General features: G+C 39.4%; 1 protein-coding gene across 2 annotated transcripts in view; it reads left to right on the forward strand.

Annotated features, from left to right (window-relative positions):
• lama2 (laminin, alpha 2) overlaps positions 1-17,705 on the forward strand; it is a 351,505-nt gene that overhangs the window by 298,421 nt on the left and 35,379 nt on the right. For both annotated transcript variants that reach the window (XM_051960749.1, XM_051960750.1), the window contains exons 45-53: positions 286-388; positions 723-839; positions 2,634-2,816; positions 8,123-8,277; positions 9,332-9,475; positions 12,374-12,507; positions 13,571-13,730; positions 13,824-13,948; positions 14,269-14,431. In XM_051960749.1, coding sequence (XP_051816709.1) covers positions 286-388; positions 723-839; positions 2,634-2,816; positions 8,123-8,277; positions 9,332-9,475; positions 12,374-12,507; positions 13,571-13,730; positions 13,824-13,948; positions 14,269-14,431 — 1,284 coding nt within the window. The remainder of the gene's footprint in view (positions 1-285; positions 389-722; positions 840-2,633; positions 2,817-8,122; positions 8,278-9,331; positions 9,476-12,373; positions 12,508-13,570; positions 13,731-13,823; positions 13,949-14,268; positions 14,432-17,705) is intronic.

The following is a 17,705-nucleotide window of genomic DNA, read 5'->3' on the forward strand; positions in this document are numbered from 1 at the left end:
TTGAGAGCTAAAAAGACAGCCAAAGATATCAACAAAAGAAAGAGGAAATTGATAGTGTAGAAATAATCCACTGAATAGTTAAATCAGTTGAATGCCTTTCTCAGAGTGATTTAGCAATGCAAAATAGTGATGCTTTGATCTTACAGAAAGGTATTACTGTATGTAGATTACTGTACCTTTAACTTGAGCAAAACACACTTTTTAAAATTCATTTAGAATATTTTGGAAATATTTTTAGTAAAGGCATGTTCAGTCACACATTTTGCACTGCTGCTTTGTATGTAGGCTTTAGGTCCAAACGTTCCAGTAAAGGAAGCAGCTCAAGGTGCTCTTCGGAAGAGTCATATGCTACTAAACGAGGCTCGACAACTTCAAAATGATGTTAAAGGTACCGTGAGTATATGTATGTGTTGTGTGTACAATGTAAAGCCCCGACAACATACTATATATATTACAGGATAAAATTGTCAGTACAGTGTTGTAAAAGTGTTTCATCCTAGCTTTGAAACAGTGTGTCTGCTATCAGTGTCACTCTTCATCTGCTGCTCTATGACCTGCTGTCAATCACTCATCTCCATCAGGGAGGTGAAGGAAGTGATTTTATTAGTGGTCGGCCTTGGCTTCAAATCAAACCACTATCATCATATACTTTGTGTGTGTGTGTGTGTGTGTGTGTGTGTGTATGTGTGTGTGTGTGTGTGTGTGTGTGTGTGTGTGTGTAGAGAATGCAGATAGTGTGGCCGGGCTGAAGGGCAGAGTTAAAGCAGCGAGAGACAAAAGCAAAGACCTGCTCAAAGCTGTCAACGGAACCATGGCAACACTCAGCGCCATCCCCAACGGTATAACTGCATGAATACACCCTGTATGTGTGCGCGTGCGTGTGTGCTCATTTCGGAGAGAGATAAAGAGAGGATGGATCAATATCAGCGTGCGGATAGAGGTCGGCTGTTCTGGTAAACTCAACTTGACGTATGTCAGTACACACAGATACACACTGCAGTGATAGTGAGGTTGCTGAAAAGAAGTGATGCACATGGTTGTGTCTGCATCAACATACAGAAAACTCATAAATGTAACTGCTAAATGGATGAGACCTAGAGGTTATTGCAACATGTTTCATTTCAGTTTAAATCCCTGTGAGAGGGTTAAAAGTAACAAAATATGCATCGCATGTCATAGGGGGGTGTAGGAAGTGATGGGGGGGGGGGGGGGGGGGGGGTCAGATTGATATAGAATGTAAGATTATTGGTCTGGTTTTCTCTGGATTTACCCAACTTGATAACACAGTCACATGTCTGGACTGGGGCAAAGTTCACCAACAGTTTTCTACTGATTCCCATACAGTTTTATTATTAGCCAGCAAAATGTGTTTGTAGATTGACCTCGGTCTTCAGTTGTATCAAAACAAGTTTGATATTTATGCTCAGGCATCTGCAAGATTCTGTTCAGCTCGTCATAAGATCAGAGCACACATTCAGATTGACCTGTATCTTTATACTCTAAGCTCCAACAAGTATCAATATTTCGATATTTAGACAGCATATGTGTGAGTGCGTGTGTTTGTGTGTGTGTTTATGTGTGCGTGATGTTATGCAACTTCAAAACTGATTCACATCATGCTCAGTCCATACTAGAGGTGCAATAATTATGGGATTCATCAATTTATTGTCAACTACTGAATTCATTTCCATCTACTTTTTGATAATTCAGTTTGAGTATTTGCAGCTCTTAAAAATGTCTATTTTCTGGATTCTTTCCACCTCTATGTAAATGTTTGCACTGTTGAGAAGTAAATATTGAAGTCATCATGCTTTTCACCATTTTCTAACATTTACAAGACCAAGTAACTGATGGACTATTCTGTTGACAATAACCATAGGAGGCGGGAAATTAAAAAGATTGTATTAAACATTACAAAAGTAACTTTCAAAACTCTACTTAAAAATGCATCTCAAAAGAGCATTTCCTATTTCAGTGACATAAGTATTGCACAAATATTGACCAAACAGTCAAAAGTCACTGCTGTTTAAGGAGGCTGTTTCTCACATGGTGATTTCATTTTCACCCTGGGTTCTTCTTCATCTGACCCTCAGAAAACCTACCCAGGAATTAGTCTGATTCTTAGACCCTCTGAGCATTTACAGCCCCATCTTACTCCTGATCTGGATCATATTCAGCACCTAACCTTTGTTCTAAACTTGCACTATGCATTAACATATTATGCATAATGCAAGAACACAAAAATACAGAAAGGCACATTCAGTAACTTTTATTTTCCAAAATTTCTTCTTAGTTTTTTTGTTTCTAGGCCAAACAACTAATCGACTATTCTGTCTGTCTGTCTCTGTCAATCAGTCAGTTGGTCATTGAAAATAATTGTTGGTTGCCGCCCCTACAGTCAGTGCTACTTACTGGATCAAAACTGGACCTGAGAGCCATCTTCTATTGTCTCTGTTTTTAATTCCCATTCCCCACAATGACAAAATAAAACAAGTGCAACAGTCAGATAAGCTTCACCTGACTTAACTGACTTAACTAGGACACATCATGTCCAGGCTCAATAATGCAACGCCGCTGATTAATGTCTGTAATCTATTTATATTTTAAGATTGTCACATCATGTTCTTTGACAGATACAGCAGCTAAGCTTGCAGCTACAAAGGCTGTAGCAGCTGATGCTAATGCCACAGCCACAGACGTCCTAGAGCGCCTTGGAGATTTGAACCTGCGACTTGATGGCCTTCAGCGCAACTACAGTGAGCTGGAGGACACTGTCAATGCTGCCAATCAGATGATCCAGGACCCGGAAAAAAACAGTAAAGTGCTTTATTACTGGGTTGTTACATAGCCTAGCAATAGTAGTAAAATAAACACTATAACATCTCCTTTCAAATATTCTTGGCTAATTTAGCATTAATATAGACTTGCTTTTGGTTGGGTAGTTAAACATTTACCATAAGTAATAACTAATTATTCCTGCTGGGTTGTACAAATATTAGCTATTGAACTACTTAGTAGTGACAAGCTTCTTTTCTTTGTTTCCTATTTTTAATTTTACTTTCTAAATTTGGCTTCATACAACGTAATAGTGCAATCTTGAAACTCAGTACCATCTGAAAGATTCTGAAAGATATACCTGCGTATCTTAACTTTTGACATTTTGGAGTATGAAGTTGTCATCTCAGAGCCACCTACAATTGGTAAAGTCAAATGAAATTTGATATTTGTCTCTCTCTGTCTCTCTTTTTCCAATCCCCTACAGCCATCAGTATGTATATTTAATTTACCTTAATTTAAGCACTCATCATTGTAAGTGGTGCACCAATACTAGATTGTGACCATAACATTACCTCCCTGGCAGCACAAATTTCTAGACATTTCTTGCTCATGAAAATTAACTGGACAGTTTAAATCACTGGTTAAAAACAGTATAATCAGCAACACCGTGTTGGTGTGGTATTTTGGGCTTGATCAATATTACCCACACTACCAGTCAAAAGTTTGGACACACCTTCTCATTTAATGCTTTTTCTTTATTTTTTTAATACTTTCTACTTTGTAGATACTTACTGAAGATATCAAAACTATGAAGCAAAATATATGTAGTTATGCAGAAAACAAACAATTGTGAAATAACTATGTTAATGTTTTATATTTTAGGTTCTTTAAAATAGCCACCCTTTGCTTTGATTACTGCTTTGCACACTCTTTTTTTGTGATTATACTTTTTATTTGCACTGTCAAAAGAGCATGGACAAGCAAGATATGGCCTAATAGTGCACATAAGAACAAACAAAAACAAAAAAAGGGCAGATCAAATAAAACAAAGCAAATGATCAAACATAGCAGAGACATATCAATAGACTTTAACTGGTTAGAATGTCCTTAATTCTCGAGCAAAGTCCCTTCCATGCATTTTACCGTGGATAAACTGGCATTATTCAGTCGAGCTGTGGTCTCCTCTAATGATGCAATGTCCAGCAAGGATCTGATCCAGTAACATTTTACACTAATATCAGGTTTAAACCACAGCTGGAGGATTGTCTTTTTGGCAGCTGTGACGCCAGCAAATGCCAGACGTTTTTCACGAAGAGGAATCTCAATTGAGGAATCATCATTCAGTAAACAGGAACAGGGGTCTAACACAAGAGTAGTATCAAGAAACTTGGATAACATCTCAACAACATGTTTCCAAAAAATACTTATAGTTGGGCATTCCCAAAACATATGAAAAAAGGTGCCTGTGGCGTTCTGGCAAAGTATGCATTGTGGCATTTGAGAGATATTCATTTTAAAACGTATATATGGTGTCGTGTATGCTTTATGGATCATCTTATAATGAATTAATTGGTGCGCCAAGCACTTAGATGTTAATGGTAGATTGTTCCATATCTCCTTCCAGTCAGGTTCCACACCCAATGATTTTAGTTCTCTATCCCATATTGACATAACAGAGAGGCTTCATGGAGTTCCTCATCAGAAGATTGTACAGTTTTGTTACCAGGCCTCGTGAGAGGCTACCAAGAGGGATATGAGTAGATAGGGGATGTGAGCGTACTGGGTGCCAGGGCACTCCATAAGCTTTCATTGCGGATCTGAGCTGGAGATAAAGGAAAAAGGAAGAACCTGGGAGATCATACTGGTGCTGGAGGTCTTGGAACGTGCGCAAGGAGCCATTATCGCAGATGTCATTAACTGTGTGGATGCCTTTGGATGACCATGTAGGAGACGTAAAGGGTTGCTTGCCCGATGTTAAACAAGGGTTGTTCCATAAAGGAGAGGACAAAGTCAGTTTGAATGGACCACCCAGTATCTTTTCAGCATTATGCCAAGCTCTCAAAGTAGAGGACAGAATAATACCATATCTTAGTGTACTTTTCCGTCCTATCTGCATGAAAGGTATATCTGTAAGTTGGTTGGGATAGGTCAACCTAGCTTCTATCGGTCACCATGGAATCCGGGATTCTGGATCCATCCAGACATGCATTGATCGGATCTGGAAGGCAAGAAAGTAAAGTTTTAAATCAGGGACAGCTAGTCCACCCTCTTCTTTAGGCTGTTGTAGTGTCGAGAAACAAATCCTGGCCTGTTTGCCCGCCCAAATAAATTTAGAAAATTGTGAGTGTGCATTTTTTTTTTTTAATTTTTAGGTGGTTACATAGGCAGCATAAAAAATAGGAATTCATTTTAAGAATAGTGACTCTTGCTTGCATTGAGATTCTTAAAGAACTCCACCTTTGAAGATCCGCAGTTGTATTTTGCGTGAGTTCAGAGTAATTGTCTCGCAGGATATTTGACAAGGAGTCGCTTATTTTAATACCTAGGTACACAAAGGAAGTCACAATTGGAATAAATGAAGGTAAGGAGAGCTTGTCTTTCGAAGGGCCAATTGCCATTAATGCGGACTTTGCCCAATTAATCTTATAGCCAAAAAAATCTTGAAATTTATCAAATAACTGTAATACATGGGGATTGTTTTATTTATATTTGAGAGATAAAGAAGTATGTCGTCAACCAGTAATGAGATGTGATGAGAGGTGTCTAATAATGTGATTGGGGAGATGGACTGACTTTGCCTGACAGCCTGTGCAAGGGGTTCTAAAGAGAGCGCAAATAATGAAGGAGAAAGGGGGCATCCCTGCCTAGTAGTATTTGCAAAAACCTGTCAACACCGAGGCGGCCGGAGAGCAATAGAGAGCCTTAACCATCCCAATGAATGTTGTTCCAAACCCGTAGTGTTCTAAAAGTAACCACAAGTAGTCCCAGCGGAGACGATCGAATGCCTTAAAGGCATCAAGTGAGAACACTGCGGTGAATTCCTGAGGGGAATCAGCTAGATCAATTATATGAAGTAACCTTCTTAAGTTATCTGATGTCTCTCTCTCTCTCTCTGCCCGTTCCAACTCCATCTGGTGAATTTCGGCTTCAGTATTTACGGGTTCATAAAGCTATCCCCTTGGCTGAATGCTGAAGTCAATATATTCATCGTCGCTGTTGTAGTCAGACATGTTGTTGTTAACTTTACGAGCAGTAAACAAAGTGAAACCTGCGCGGCTGCCAGGTGGAGGCAGCGCGGAGTGATATGAAGGGAGAGAAAATAGTGCCAAGCGTTTACGAGGTCTGACTTTTTCATGGACAACGGTTTTGTAATGCAAATATATCACTCTTTCGAACACATATTGGTTTGAGAAGAAAACGCTTTATTTTCGTGACCCTAGCAAACTTGCCGGACTACCTTCGTCTGGACCAAAACCGGACAGGAACTCTGCTCACTGGATGCTGTCGGCAGTAAGTCTGTGTGAATGAACAACACTGCTGACGGGGATGCCATACAGATTCATGTCAAAAATCCCGAACTATCCCTTTAATGGGGTTAGGAGCATCAGTTCTGTTGTGCAGAAGTCAGGTTGGTACACAGTTGACAGCCCTATTTGACAGCTGTTAGAATCCATATTATGGCAAAAACAATCAGCTAAGAAAAGAGAAACGACAGTTCATTATTACTTTAAGAACTGAAAGTCCGTCAGTGCGGAAAATTGCAAAAACTTTGAATGTATCCCCAAGTGCAGTCGCAAAAATAATCAAGTGCTACGACGAAACTGACTCACATGAGGACTCCCATAGGGAAGGAAGATCAAGAGCCACCTCTGCTGCTGAGGATAAGTTCATTTGAGTCACCAGCCTCAGAAATGGCAAGTTAACAGCACCTCAGATTAGAGTTCAGATAAATGCCAAACAAAGTTCTAGCAGCAGACACATTTCTACATCAACTGTTCAAAGGACACTGTGCCAATCAGGCCTTTATGGTCAAATAGCTGCAAAGAAACCACTACTAAGGAAAATCAACAAGCAGAAGATAATTGTCTGAGCCAAGGAACACAAGGAATGGACATTAGACCCGTGGAAATCCATGCTTTGGTCTGATGAGTCCAAATTTGATCTTTCATCTTTGGTTCCACCTGCCATGTCTTTGTGCGACACAGAAAAGGTGAATGGATGGTCTCTACATGCATGGTTCCCTCTGTGAAGCATGTAGAAGGAGGTGTGATGGTCTGGGGGTGCTTTGCTGGTGATACTGTTGGGGATTTATTAAAAACTGAAGGTACACTGAACCAGCATGGCTACCACAGGACCTTGCAGCACCATGGCATCTCATCAGGTTTGCGTTTAGTTGGACCATCATTTATTTTGCAACTGGACAATGACCCCAAACACACATTCAGGCTGTGTAAGGGCTATTTGACCAAGAAGAAGAGTGATGGAGTGCTGAGTTTGATGACCTGGCCTCCACAGTCACCTGACCTAAACCCAGTCCAGATGGTTTGGTATGAGATGGACCAGAGAGTGAAGGCAAAAGGGCGAGCTAGTGCGCAGCATCTCTGGGAACTCCTTCAAGACTGTTGAAATTCCATTTCAGATGACTGCCTCATGAAGCTCATCGAGAGAAGGCCAAGAGTGTGCAAAGCACCAATCAAACTAAAGTGTGGCTATTTAGTAGAATCCATGATCATTTAAAAAAATATGTTTACTACATAATTCCATATGTGTTCATTCATTGTTTTGATGCCTTCAGTGAGAATCTACAATGGAAATAAATAGTCATGAAAAAAAGAAAAAAACATTAAATGAGAAGGCGTGTCCAAACTTTTGACTGGTAGTAAATGTCTGTAATGTGACTTAACAACAGTATTGGAGCTCCACCCATTCATTTTATGACCATCTTTAATAGTTATACAGTAAACAATAGATGCTTCTAATAATGCGTCCAGCATGAGCATGAGAGCTCTGCACATTGCAAGGCATCAAACTTCTTTCTTCTTTTCCTTTCTCTTCTGTAATCCTGTCTTTTTCAGTCTTGAGCTTATACAGTATATGTAAGTAAACAATGTAGAAGCATTGAACGCTGAGCTACACTAATTGTTTGGCTCTTGCTGGCTTTTCCATTTTTCTTTCTCTTCCTCTATATTTCTCCTCCTTCAGTAATTTCCTCAGCTACATTTTTTTTCATCTATTCCTGCAAGCTGTCCACTTTGTCTAAGCTGTGATATACTGTATATGATTATGAGAACAAGTATTTTATTGTTCTATATCCCTATTGTGCTTGATCTCTCTCTACCCTCAGTCCACGCTGCAGGAGCTAAAGTGAAGGATTTAGAGGATGAGGCTGACAGGCTGTTGGAGAAGCTGCAGCCTATCATAAAACTGCAGGATAATTTGAGGCGCAACATTTCACAAATCAAGGAACTGATCAATCAGGCCAGGAAACAAGCTAATTCAGTAAGTTGTTACTGAATTACACATTCACTTGTACAACTGCCAGTTCCGTCATATTTATTTTGAATTTAAATGCATTATGACATAGCAGTGACAACAAAACTGACACAATCATATAATTTTTTATGAAAAATGTTAAATATTTTTGTGTTTTTTGTGTTGTACATGCACAGATGCAATATATTATTTTTGTGTAAACAATTCTTTTCTTTCAAAACTTTCCTGTCCATCAGTTTAAAGCAGAGATGTCAAACTTGTTTTAGTTCAGGGGCCACATTCAGCCCAATTTGATCTCAAGTGGGCCCAGCCAGTAACATCACAGCATAATAACCTATAAATAGCCACAACTCCTAATATTTCCCTTTGTTTTAGTGTAAAAAAGTACATTCTGAAAATGTTCATAGTTAATGAATTATCTTTTTACAAAACATTATTAACAAACTGAATTTTCTGAAGAAAAATGAACTTAATTGTCGCTCAGATGATCATTTACACATGACAACTTACAGATCACAGTTTATCTACAAAGACACACAACATTCAGTCTCAGGTATCTTGAACTGAACAGTGTAGTATTTTACTTTATGACCAAAACAACTTGTGAAGATTGAGAAATTATTTAAAGTTTACATTCATTTACACATCTGTGTAGTAATCCTGAGCACCACACCACACAAACTAAAGTGGGAACTATAAAGAAAGAAAGTTAACCTATCCCTCTACCTTGTAAATGTATTAAATTTATACATAAAAAATACATAAAAGTTGTGGAAGTACAGTGAACAAATTTAAAACAAGTTTAAAACTTCTTGCTTTATCAAAGGCATATGTCTCCAAATCGAATATTGTATTTAAGTATCGCAGAATTTAATTTAATTTTTTATTTGTTCTGTAAGTAAATCAGATGTCTCAGATTTAGTAAATAGCCATCATCAGAGTAACTTTAATCCAGAACATCAGGTAGGATAAATCAAACTAAAATGCTAGATTAAAGTGATGACGCAAAAGTCTATATACCATTAATTGGTTATTTCACTTCTTTTCTTCCTGTTTCTAGATCAAAGTATCAGTGTCATCAGGTGGTGAATGTCTTCGTAGTTACCGCCCTGATATCAGAAAAGGGAGGTATAATACCATCATCCTTCATGTTAAAACCACAGTACCTGACAACCTGCTATTCTACCTGGGATCAGCCAAATATGTGAGTATATGTCCTGCTTATTTGAACACACTGTACAAATTACAAGATACACAAAAAGCTTATCCAGGTTCTGACACTTACTTGAATTTACTGTATATTGTCAGAACTATAGTTTAAAGATTTACACACAGACTGGACATTTTCATTATCTCACATTCTTTCCCTAAGACTTTCCTTAATTCAACTCAGAACCACATACATGACAACTTTTAAATGTGATCTTAACATTAAGCAGTTTTTGTTTTTGTCTGTTCTTCTTTTTGCTCCAGTCCCATGTTTTGTCAATGTTTCACTTGTTTTTCTCTGCAAACTAAAGTCATGCACCTTCATGGAAACAGCGCCACCATGGCCAGAAGGAGAGAGAACTCAGAAATGTCATTTGTGCAAAATAATAAAATAATAATGCCATAAATTATATTTTTATTTAAATTTGAATTAGATTTTATCTTATTATTCAATTTTAAAAATGTAAAAAAAAATGGAATCAACATTGACGATTCTTTTTCAAGTGACCACTGGTGTTGCCAGTGTTAGAGAAAAATGGTGTCTCTACTTATTATAGAAGTTTACTGTTGTATATTTTTATTAGGACTCCATCCTTATCTTATAAATGTGAACACAGCCTGCAGTTCAATCAAAAATTCCTTGAACTTTTAGTTTTTTACAGGATCGGATTACTGCAAACTGTTTATTTTGGAAATTTTTGAAATCAAGACACGCAGATCAAAGTGATTCTGATGAATATCACAATCTTAAGCTGAGATTTAGTTGTTTTTCCCAACCTAAGCAAAAGTAAAACATGATTAGCTCAAGAACTGTGAGAAGGTTTCAAATCTAATTATTCTTCCTAGTTTTACAGTTCTGGCTGATAATGCCATAATTTTGTTCTTTTGTAGAAACAATGTGCCCAAAATATAAAAAAAAAAAGACTATAAAACGTTAATATTTAGTTCACATTAGTTGGTAAACTCTTGATTACAACAAAAACAAACTACTACTGTGATTTATTATGTCAGTAGACACCAAAACATCATTTAGTAGTCATCAAATCCATTGAGGTAACTGATATGTCTGTGTGGCTCTGAGTGAAAATGGTCAAACTTTATCTAATTTTGCAAAATGTTTCATATTAATGCATTTATCATATTTAATATAGAGTTGGGATGCTGTATCTTGTGCAACATTTATCATACTTGAAAATGACTGCATTGCAAGACGTACAAAATAACAAAAAAACACACTGCATTCCACTCTTACACTACACACACATATAGACCTTCACACACAGCCTGCACATACTCCCATAGTGAATTGTCTAATATCAGAATAACTAATATGCTTTGACACCACCACCACCCCTATAAACATTGCACACCACTGTTTTAAGGTACCACTGATAATCCCAAAGTGTGTGGGTATGTGTGTACGCATGTATGTGTGTCTTAATGAGCAGCAGCAATTAGCAACAAGTTTACGTTGCTATCTGCTTTAGCCTGATTTCCCCAGAGAAATCTCTGCTTTGCTTCATCTGACTGGGAAGTCTTGAACGTGCATGCGTCTGTGTTTTTGTGTGTCTCACTCATATTCTCTAATAGCGAAGAATTCAGTATGAATACTAATTCTGTGTGTGTGTGCACCTCTAACATTTGCTAATAGTGTGTAATGCTAGTTGAATAATAATGATGCTACCTTGTGATCTGTACTAATGAATAATCGCCATTACCCCAGAGAGACTAGAAAGTGTGTGCACGTGTGTGTGTCTGTGTATGTGTCATTTGCGTCTTCAAATGTGACTCCCTAATAATCTCTAATTGTGTATAATACTATATGAATAATAATGCTGTGTATGTTCTTCAGAGACAGCATCCAGATGAGAGCATATGCTCAAAATTCACTTTTTCGGCTCATGCATTAGTAATAAGATCATTAATCAAAATACAGCAAGATCCAGTGAAAATCCACTTACAGAGACAGATGGAGGAAACTTCAGCCTTTATAGTCTCAGAATAGACCAGAGCTGGGTGTTAAATTGCTTTACTGTTCACTCATTCACTAGTCTCTGCATGATAGATACACCACGTGAGTCTCTGTAGTAAGAAATAATTGAGGGTTTGAACACTTATTAATAATCATCATTTTGCATTTCAGCCGTCGATGTTGCATGAAGACATTTTACTATGCATTGTGTTGCGTGTTATTGTGTATGTGGCAAGTGTGTCATCTCTGGAGCCAAGGGACAACATTTCATTATACAATGTAAATGCTTTTAATGGAAAGAATTCTAATTGACAAATGTTTCCAGATCCTCTTTTGCACTTTAAAGATACCCCACATTTACACCTGAGAGCAGGAGGTGCATGTGATCATCCATTATTATACATTCAGTATCTTTTTTTGTCTTGTGAGCGGCATGGATCAGTGGATAGAGTGGCCGTCTTGCAACCGAAGAGTGGCCGGTTCGATCCTCAGCCCGTTGTGTTCATGTCGAGGTGTCCCTGAGCAAGACACCTAACCCCTGATGGGTCGTGGTTAGCGCCTTGCATGGCAGCTTCCGCCATCAGTGTGTGAATGTGTGTGTGAATGGGTGAATGTGACGTATCTTGTAAAGCTCTTTGGGTACCTTGCAGGTATAGTAAAGTGCTATATAAATACAGACCATTTACCATTTGTTAAACAAAATATTCTACAATTGCCGGTAAAAAGAATAGAAAACAAAATAGAATTTTTTTTGTTTTGTTTTTTTTCTCTCAGACTGTACTGGATACAGTAAACTGAAGTTAATATTAGGTGCCGGTCATTGACTCTGTTGACATGATGACTTAACAAAAGCAATACAGTATTGTGTACAACAGCAATTTATATATAATTTGTTCAGCATATGTCCTCTGTGTGTTTCAGGTTGATTTCTTGGCTTTGGAGATGCGTAAGGGGAAAGTGAATTTCCTTTGGGATGTGGGCTCAGGTGTGGGGAGGGTTGAATATCCTCATCACACCATCCATGATGGGAACTGGCACAGGATAGAGGCGTCTCGGTAAGAGACGTGCGCACACATACGCAATCAGGCACATGTATTGTTCCTCGAACACATCGGTATGCACCATTGAAACAGCAATGTTGGCTGTAATACAAAGAATAGTCACATGTTGCATTTCACCAAGGGAACCAGGAATGTTGAGAAGCATTAAGATTCCTCTTGGTGCACAGATATTCCATTCAGACATACATGCATACCAACATGAACTCACAGACTCAGCTTATAATGTTGTTATTGGGCACTGTAAGGCAAAATCACATGAATTCACCATACATGCAAGTCTATAGCACATATTTTAAAGTTTCATTTTATGATGGGTATCAATTCTTTCTTAGTGCCACAAGGTATGTAATTCATGAAGCTTCTTGTTTTTATAGTTTTATTTTGACAGACTGAGATTGCATGTTTTATAGAGTGACTGATTTATTCTCTTTGTCCTCACTCTGGGCACTCTAATCTAACCAACAGCAACCAATAGTAACAGCAAAAATAAGCCAATAGCAGCTACAGGCCATCATCTCACTCATGCTACTGTGGAAAACACACTTCACTTGGGAAATCAAGAGTTTGCAGTCTTGTCAGCCTGTGGCATGTCATTACATAGATACAGTGTAATCTAGCAGGTTGTTTTTTTCTCTGTGGAAGGTGCAGCAGTTTAGTATACAGACCATCCAACCCAAGACCCATTCACACAAAGAATATGCCCCACCTGCATCGTGCATTTCCATCTGAGAGATTTCCCAAAGGTGTTTTCCAGTAGGATCACACAGACTATCAGTCTTAAAAATGTTCCCCTTTACAACACAGAAATGCTCTTCCTGCTTTGAAAACAAATTCCAAAGTGGGCAGTTTATTTTACTGTACAGCTCAGAGGTTCCACTGTAACCAACTGGTTCCACATTGTATTTGTATCATTTGTCTTTAGCATGAAGAGCCCATAAAAACTGATTCCAAGAGGCCCTCGCATCTTCAGTCATAGTAAATGTCTTCCAGAAAATACAGAATGGCAAACAAAATAAAATCAAACTCTTTCTCTCTTTTTCCTTCTTCCTGACTACAGCAATGGGTTGAATGGTACCATATCAGTGTATCCTCTGGAAGGCTCTATGGCTGGTATGATGCCGACACCAGCCAGTGCCAACTCGCCCACGGCGTATACCATCCTGGACGTTGACCAGAACGCCTACCTGTTTGTAGGAGGAATATTCACCACTGTGAAGGTGTCTGTCTGTCTCTTTCTAAAATAACATCAAAATCCTGTCTGCCTTTCTGTCTCGTTCTCTCATTATTATTTTTCTCTGTGCATCTTTTAGAAAGCAGATGCAGTAAGAGCAACAACATTCACAGGCTGTATAGGAGAGACTTTCTTGGATGGTAAACCTATTGGATTGTGGAACTACAGGGACAGACAAGGAGACTGTAAAGGTTGTGTTGTCAGGTATACAAAGCCATTCTGGAGTCTTCATACTTTTCATAAAATGTAATCTTTCATGGTGTGTTTCTCCTTGTTAGCATTGGTATCTAGTGTCATGCATTGCCATCACATACTGGGTACTAAACATATTAAAAACACACTTTATATAAGTTGCATGGTTGCTTTTGTCAAAATAAACTCATCAGTCAAAAACACCTGTCTGTGTAGTTACTTTCGCTGTAGATCTTGTAGTTAGTGTTTGTGACCTTTCCTATGTCTTTAGCTGTTGGACAATGAAACAAAGCAATGCTGAAATGAACTATTTTTTCTTTGTCTTTTTGTAGTCCCCAGCGTTCAGATGGTGAGGGGACAGTCCAGCTGGATGGTGAAGGCTACGCGGCAGTAGGACGGCCCACGAGGTGGAATCCAAATGTTTCCACCATCACCTTCAAGTTCCGTACTTTCTCCTCTGATGCACTGCTCATGTATCTGGCTACTGAAGACATGGTATGTATGCAAAACAAAGTAGTGTAAAGATCAAGAATGATGGCAGAGTCAAATTTAATGTAGTTTTTTTATATTGTAAGTACTCAGGTACCATCCTTAATTAGGCAGATTTGGATACAGTAAAAACTATGGATAGTTGAACTCAGATCAATACTTTACATTTCCCATTCGTCTATTGACATACACACCCAGAGTTGTTATGCAAGGTGTCAGCCTGCATTAGGGAGCAACTTTGATGACAGAGTCACAGCCAGCCTACAGTCATAGATTGCTGTCAAACCTACTATTAAGTTCTACAGAAGAAGATTTGGTCCACTAAAAATTGGGTTCAAGGATTCTGATTTTTTTTCAGTTCTTAACTTTAAAGGCAGGCATATAAAAACAGTCAGACATCTGACTTTTTTCTCAGAGTTCCACTCTGAAAATTCTGAACCTGAATAAACTTTTGACAGTGGGCCTAACACTATTTTGTAAAGTCAGTTTGTTTAGCAAGACAAAAAGGTAACAAGAGCCAAAAGTCTCAGTGCATCCTTTGCAATACATTAATAGTCATAGGTCAAACACCTACATTTTTAAGACTTTCCTTTTTTTGGACGTTGAGAGCTCAGAGGTTCCAAGGCTATAAACATATGTTGTTCTTATATTGAGTCATTCAGGATTTTTTTTTACCTGTAATGCACTGGCTTTGAGGTGCTTTGTGATCATCAGCCAAACAAATCTCTATTCTCTGATTCAATTATTGTATGGAGCCCCTCTGGTGACATGGTAAAAAAAATAAATAAATTGTGGCCACGATATAGCTATAACATATATATATAGTGCACAAAATACTACTTCGTTCGCACAAAATACTGTTCGTTTGCACGAAATACCAATTCGTTCGTACAAAATACTTATTTGTGGCCACGAAATAGGTATAACGTGCGCACGAAATACTAACACTATTAATATCAAGGTAGTGTCTACAGATACGGACCCGTACCCGTTGCCTGTGGGCTACAGATACGGCACTTTCCATTTGCCAGACAGATACGGACCTGTACGCGAGCCTCGCGAGTCAAGAAGCTGCTAACCACTGCAAACTGTTGAAAGGTAAGCAAAGGTTAGGGTTAGTGTTAGGGTTAGGTTTAGGGTCCGTACCTGTCGTACCGATGCTACGGGTCCGCACCGCTAGCGTCTACCGGAAGTCACGTGACCAGATCTCGCGTATCTGATTGGCAAATGGCAAGTGCCGTATCCGTAGTCCACAGGCTACGGGTACGGGTCCGTACCTCTAGCAACAACCTAATATCAATCCTGGACAGCTGAGTAAGCAAATTAAGCGTACAGTCTCTACAACCTGCAATAATCTGTGTCCTAGGATGAGTGTCTTTTCTTAGCTGTTCTAGTCCATATCTTGTTATCCGGCATTTAGGCAGTTATTTTTTTAGGCCTGTGTTTGATACTTTGTTGCAACGGGTAGCCTATCTGCTGACGTCTCATCCGATTTACAAACTTTTTATCTTCATCCTGTTACTACACGTAGATTGTTTTGTTGTGCTAATATGTAGCCGTAAACTAATTTGTGTCTGTAGGAGCTGCAGCCCTGCACACATATCAGAACACTTTTCAAGAACAGCTGAGGGGTGTAGGCATACTACTAAGCAAGGTGTGCTGACCATAAAACCACAGTTGTCTGTCACGAAAGCGTCTCTGTGTTAGATTCTCATCACTGATAGGCTACTGGTTCCCTTGGCAATGTATACAGTAAGCGCTACCGTAAATGTATGGCTTCGTCCGGCAGCATCATTAAACGCTGTGGTTCATATAGCCTATCTATTCCCTCAGCTGAGAGTCTGACACACATGATGCTACTTTCAGAGGAGATGTTCAGTGAAAAAGGCACTTTTTAAGATGATTTCAAGCTGAAACTCTGAACAGAATGTGGTCCGGACAAGGTTTGGTCTGCAGCATAAGTTAGCATGGTGATCTAGCCGGGTTAAAACAGAGACACCTTCGTGACACAGAAAACTCCGGTTTCATGCTCAACATACCTTGCTTAGTAGTATGCCTTGTCAAGTGGGGCCTAGTTATTTGAGATCCCAGGAGCAACCACCACCTAAATAAAAGCTTTAAGTAAACCAATGAAAAGTTAAAATGAGAAACTGTATAAGTTAACCACATGATTATGCTTATGCTTGATGCAAGAATGATTTTAATAGGCTGATATATATTCTGAAAATGATGATTGCTATAGAAGAGAATGATTTAAAATAAGTTATTTGATCATGCTAAGAAAAATGATTTAAAGAAGTGATTCAGTGTAACAAAGTGAGTTTTGAATGGAAGTAATCTGTGCTGTTCTGAGCTGTATGCAGACAGGATGGGAAAAGCAGAAGTCTCCTCAGAAATGAGGAACTTGGAGTTTCCACAGGATGACAGGATGGGCTCAGGCCTACATTGTCATGACAACTGAAGTGTGTGTAACAAGTGGATGTGTTAACAGAAAAGATTGAAAGAATGATGTATGTGTAAAAGGAAGAAGGTTGTGTCTTAAACCTATGAATTAATCACCTGGGCGTACCTACTAGTTAGAATTGTGTGTAGAAATGTGTATGTGCTAAGCTGAAGTCGAGCTAGGGTATAAAACCCAGAGACACAGACACTGAATTCGGAGTTCTCCCCCGGAGGGGAGAGATGCTGCTCGCCGGAGCTGCAAGAGATGCTGCTCGCCGGAGCTGCCGGGGAGCATCGCCAGAGTTCTGAAGAATCTTCACCGGACCCTTTTGCCCAAGAGACGTGAAGACAACGCGGGACTTAGGCTCCAGAGTTCGCTGAGAACATCGTTGGAGGCAAAGTCTTTTTCTGACTTTGTTCAACAAGCGAGGACCACACTCTGCTGAAAGGAGAGTCCTGAGAGGTCTGCAGTTGTCCAAAGAGATGAAGAGAGGCAAGCACCCACGGCATCCAGAGAGGCGCAGGAGGCAGCAGCAGAGGGCTGCTCCACTCCAGGGGCTGGAGGACCCAGTGACCCACCGCAACCTGATGAGACGGGGGCTTTCCACCACCACCATCCGACTGAGAAGACAGCTGAGACGCCCGCACTTGTGTTCCAGCTGCTACTAAAGATAACTGCCAGACCAACGATTGGCTATCGGGACCTCTCCACTCCCCCTGCCTATGAAGAACACCCTCTGCCCACAAAGAAGACTTCGTACTGAGTCTGCTGGTCCACGGAGGAGTTCAACTAGACGCAGGTCAAGACCGGGCGTGGCAGCTAAGGCCTGGTTGTCCG

This window comes from Acanthochromis polyacanthus, chromosome 16, assembly GCF_021347895.1.
Source record: "Acanthochromis polyacanthus isolate Apoly-LR-REF ecotype Palm Island chromosome 16, KAUST_Apoly_ChrSc, whole genome shotgun sequence".
NCBI classification, from domain to species: Eukaryota; Metazoa; Chordata; class Actinopteri; family Pomacentridae; genus Acanthochromis; species Acanthochromis polyacanthus.